Below are 3,016 nucleotides of genomic sequence, written 5' to 3'. Positions count from 1 at the left end.
GTTTAGTAAAGGCTCACTTTAACAGTAGAAGATAATTAATAGTAGATCAACGAGTTTGTTAAATTTCAAGTTTAATCTCTTTTCTTAACATCGCAAACTTTCCGCATTTTATCTACAATAGTTTTCAACTTAATCGGAGGAGTTGGTTTATACTCGTGTAAATCTTCAGGCTTTAAACTTGCTTCAGTTATTAGAATGACTTTAAAGTTTTTAAGTATAAACAATGCCTGATAAAATTCCCATTAGTGGGAGGTAAGCTTTCAGTAAAAATAAAAAGCAGGTTTTAATTGTAAGTACATTTTAATAAACCGCAAAATTATAATTAATTGTTAGTTTAAACAATATGTTTTAGATTACAGTTGACAGTTGAAGGTTGCGCATGCTGTACGCGCAGCTTCCGTTGCACGCTAAAATTTTGCTCTCGACGCGCTATATATTGGTTTTATGAACTTCACATGTAAGGATGTTAATTCTACATTTAGGTCTATTCAGGGCTATGCTAGCTTTCTTGTTTTGTACTTTATTGTGTTCCTTCGTTGAGGAATTATTGTGCTGGAGGTTGGAGCTTCTTAAAAATTGATTCTNGGAGTTTGTTATTCAATAAACGCGTTTATTAACCAACGTATAGTACATTGCTGTAACGAATAATTGTTCATTAAAAAATCAAATCAACTTCTTTGAGGCAACGAACAGCATCCATTGTTCAATAACTCGTTCGTTGTAATAACGAAAGGTATTAATTACGCTATATATTGGTTTTATGAACTTCACATGTAAGGATGTTAATTCTACATTTAGGTCTATACAGGGCTATGCTAGCTTTCTTGTTTTGTACTTTATTGTGTTCCTTCGTTGAGGAATTATTGTGCTGGAGGTTGGAGCTTCTTAAAAATTGATTCTAGTAGCGAAAATTGTAACATAAGATATTTATTGGAGCAATTGCCAAAGAAGTTTCCTCCAGTTCTGATTCCTTGAATTATTTATTACAACTGTGCCACTGCAATCATAATCATGCTACTCAAACAACCCAAGCTAAATTGCGAACAAAACAGAATTGGCTTTTTTAATGTTTTCACGGAGATGTAGTTACTTTTATAAAGGTATTTTTATTTCTTTTTGCTTTTATCACTTATTGGCGCTAGTTTATAAAAATTACATTAAGACAACAAGTACGGCTTGCTCAATGACATGATGTTATTAGCAGTATATCAACATCTAGTGATGTTTATTGATAACTGTAGAATTTCAAATATCTGACAAGGGTTTTACGAAGATATTTATGTGCTAATTAACTCATAACTATCAGGAGTCGATCGTTTTACTATGTTATATAGCATAACACTATTGGAAATTAATATAATATTAAGTCATTGACAGTATACCGCCATCTACTTACATTTATTGCTAAGTGCAGTATAATAACTTCGAAATCACGTCTGGCGGTTTCTATAATTTTGATAAGTAGATTATATGAAATACTGCAGTTAGCAGTAGATATCAGTAGATGGCGACATACTGCCAGTAACTTGGTATTTTTACGGAGCAGGGTCTATTTGGTTGACGGATTAACTAATCTGCCCATGCGTGCTGATGAAAGCTATCGTCAATTGTGACCCACGTTTGATAGTTTCCTTAAATTATACCAAGAACGTTCTCTGTCACTTGTATTTCTACTTTTTAAGGAAAACGAACATGATGGGCGTGTATGTTCTTACTTGTTGGACCTGATTATGGGAGGGAATCCTAAAAATAGAAGTTTAAAAAATTTTAATGCAATTGTTTCGTTACACAGGTGAATTTATACTTAGTTTGCATTATTTACTAATGTGTAATTGATCAGGAAGTTTTATACTTTGTGTTTCGTATTTATTCATTTACAAGTTGTTAATTTCTGTTAAAACTTCATCATTGGAATATTTTGTAGGAAATGAAGTGTAATTTTCTTCAATCGGAATATTACAGTATGCAAACTAATCTATCATTGTACTTACAACAAGCGAGATGCAGATGTCTAAATATGACAAATTCGTAAAACAAAAGGGCCAATTTCGAAACCGGCATTTAGTCCTTGCCGTTTCTCGGCTTCCGCCAGATAATATTACGGCCAACTGAGACATTGTGCTGGAAAGTTAGTTTTCCAACTAGTTGCGGTTCCGAACACTTGCCTGACAAGCCATTGAATATCCGCAACCATTGGGTGTTTTGTCATAAATCATTGCAGGAAGTATCTTACAACTAGTCACCATTACCGTCTACATTGTATCAAAAAACAACACGAACTGCTAGAAATTAGTTTCGATTACTTGGAACACATCAGGTGATATACAACACAATACTTTTAGTAATTGTTATTGTAATTATTGTAGGGCACTGTATCATCCACAGTCAGATCGTGTCAAAATTTTTTGTCGCTGATTGTATTGCTGCAAGAAAGTGTAAATAAGAAAGAACATAAATTAATTACAAAAAAAATCACTTGTGTTAACTGAAAGTCTAAAAATTTGAACTTCTTAGTGTCGCTGCAATTAGATATTGTAGCGAGCACGAGTGTGTTTGTGTGTGATCGGGCACACGTGTGCGTGAACGGCTTATCGATTCGCCGACTAGCCGCGGGCGTCTTTCTTCATGTGCGCCGTATTTGTAAATATGTGTGTCGCACCTGCGTTCTGCGAAAGGAGATAAACAGTTCAAAGAAAAAATAAACTATCCGGACGTTTTCCAGAAGGTTCCCGAAAGTAAACAAAAGAGTATTTAAAGGAAGAGACTATCGCCGAGAGAAGTAGAAGTAAATTGACCGTTGTAGAAGTGAATCCAGAAATAAATTAACAATGAGAAGCGAAATAAATAGCGCAGTGAATAGTGATATAACAACAGTAGTGTAAATAAATAGAATAATTCTTAACCTCAGTTTAGTAATAATTTAATAGTGTTTTTAAGTTCTTTAATAATTAGTGTAAATAAATAGTTTTTGTCGTTATCAATCTTAGAAGTTAATTTTGTTAAACCGACGAACATT

The 3,016-nt window shown here is 33.5% G+C and overlaps 1 protein-coding gene across 1 annotated transcript in view; it reads left to right on the top strand.

The window, feature by feature from the left end:
• Window positions 1-223: 223 nt before the first annotated feature.
• The window catches only part of LOC108738160 (carbonic anhydrase-related protein 10-like), a 24,825-nt gene continuing 22,032 nt past the window's right edge, over window positions 224-3,016 (top strand). The window contains exons 1-2 of the mRNA XM_025977137.1: window positions 224-252; window positions 353-384. Of these exons, the coding sequence (XP_025832922.1) occupies window positions 224-252; window positions 353-384 (61 nt within the window). The remainder of the gene's footprint in view (window positions 253-352; window positions 385-3,016) is intronic.

Source organism: Agrilus planipennis, unplaced genomic scaffold (assembly GCF_000699045.2).
Source record: "Agrilus planipennis isolate EAB-ADULT unplaced genomic scaffold, Apla_2.0 scaffold209, whole genome shotgun sequence".
NCBI classification, from domain to species: domain Eukaryota; kingdom Metazoa; phylum Arthropoda; class Insecta; order Coleoptera; family Buprestidae; genus Agrilus; species Agrilus planipennis.
This window is presented reverse-complemented; position numbering and strand designations above follow the sequence as displayed.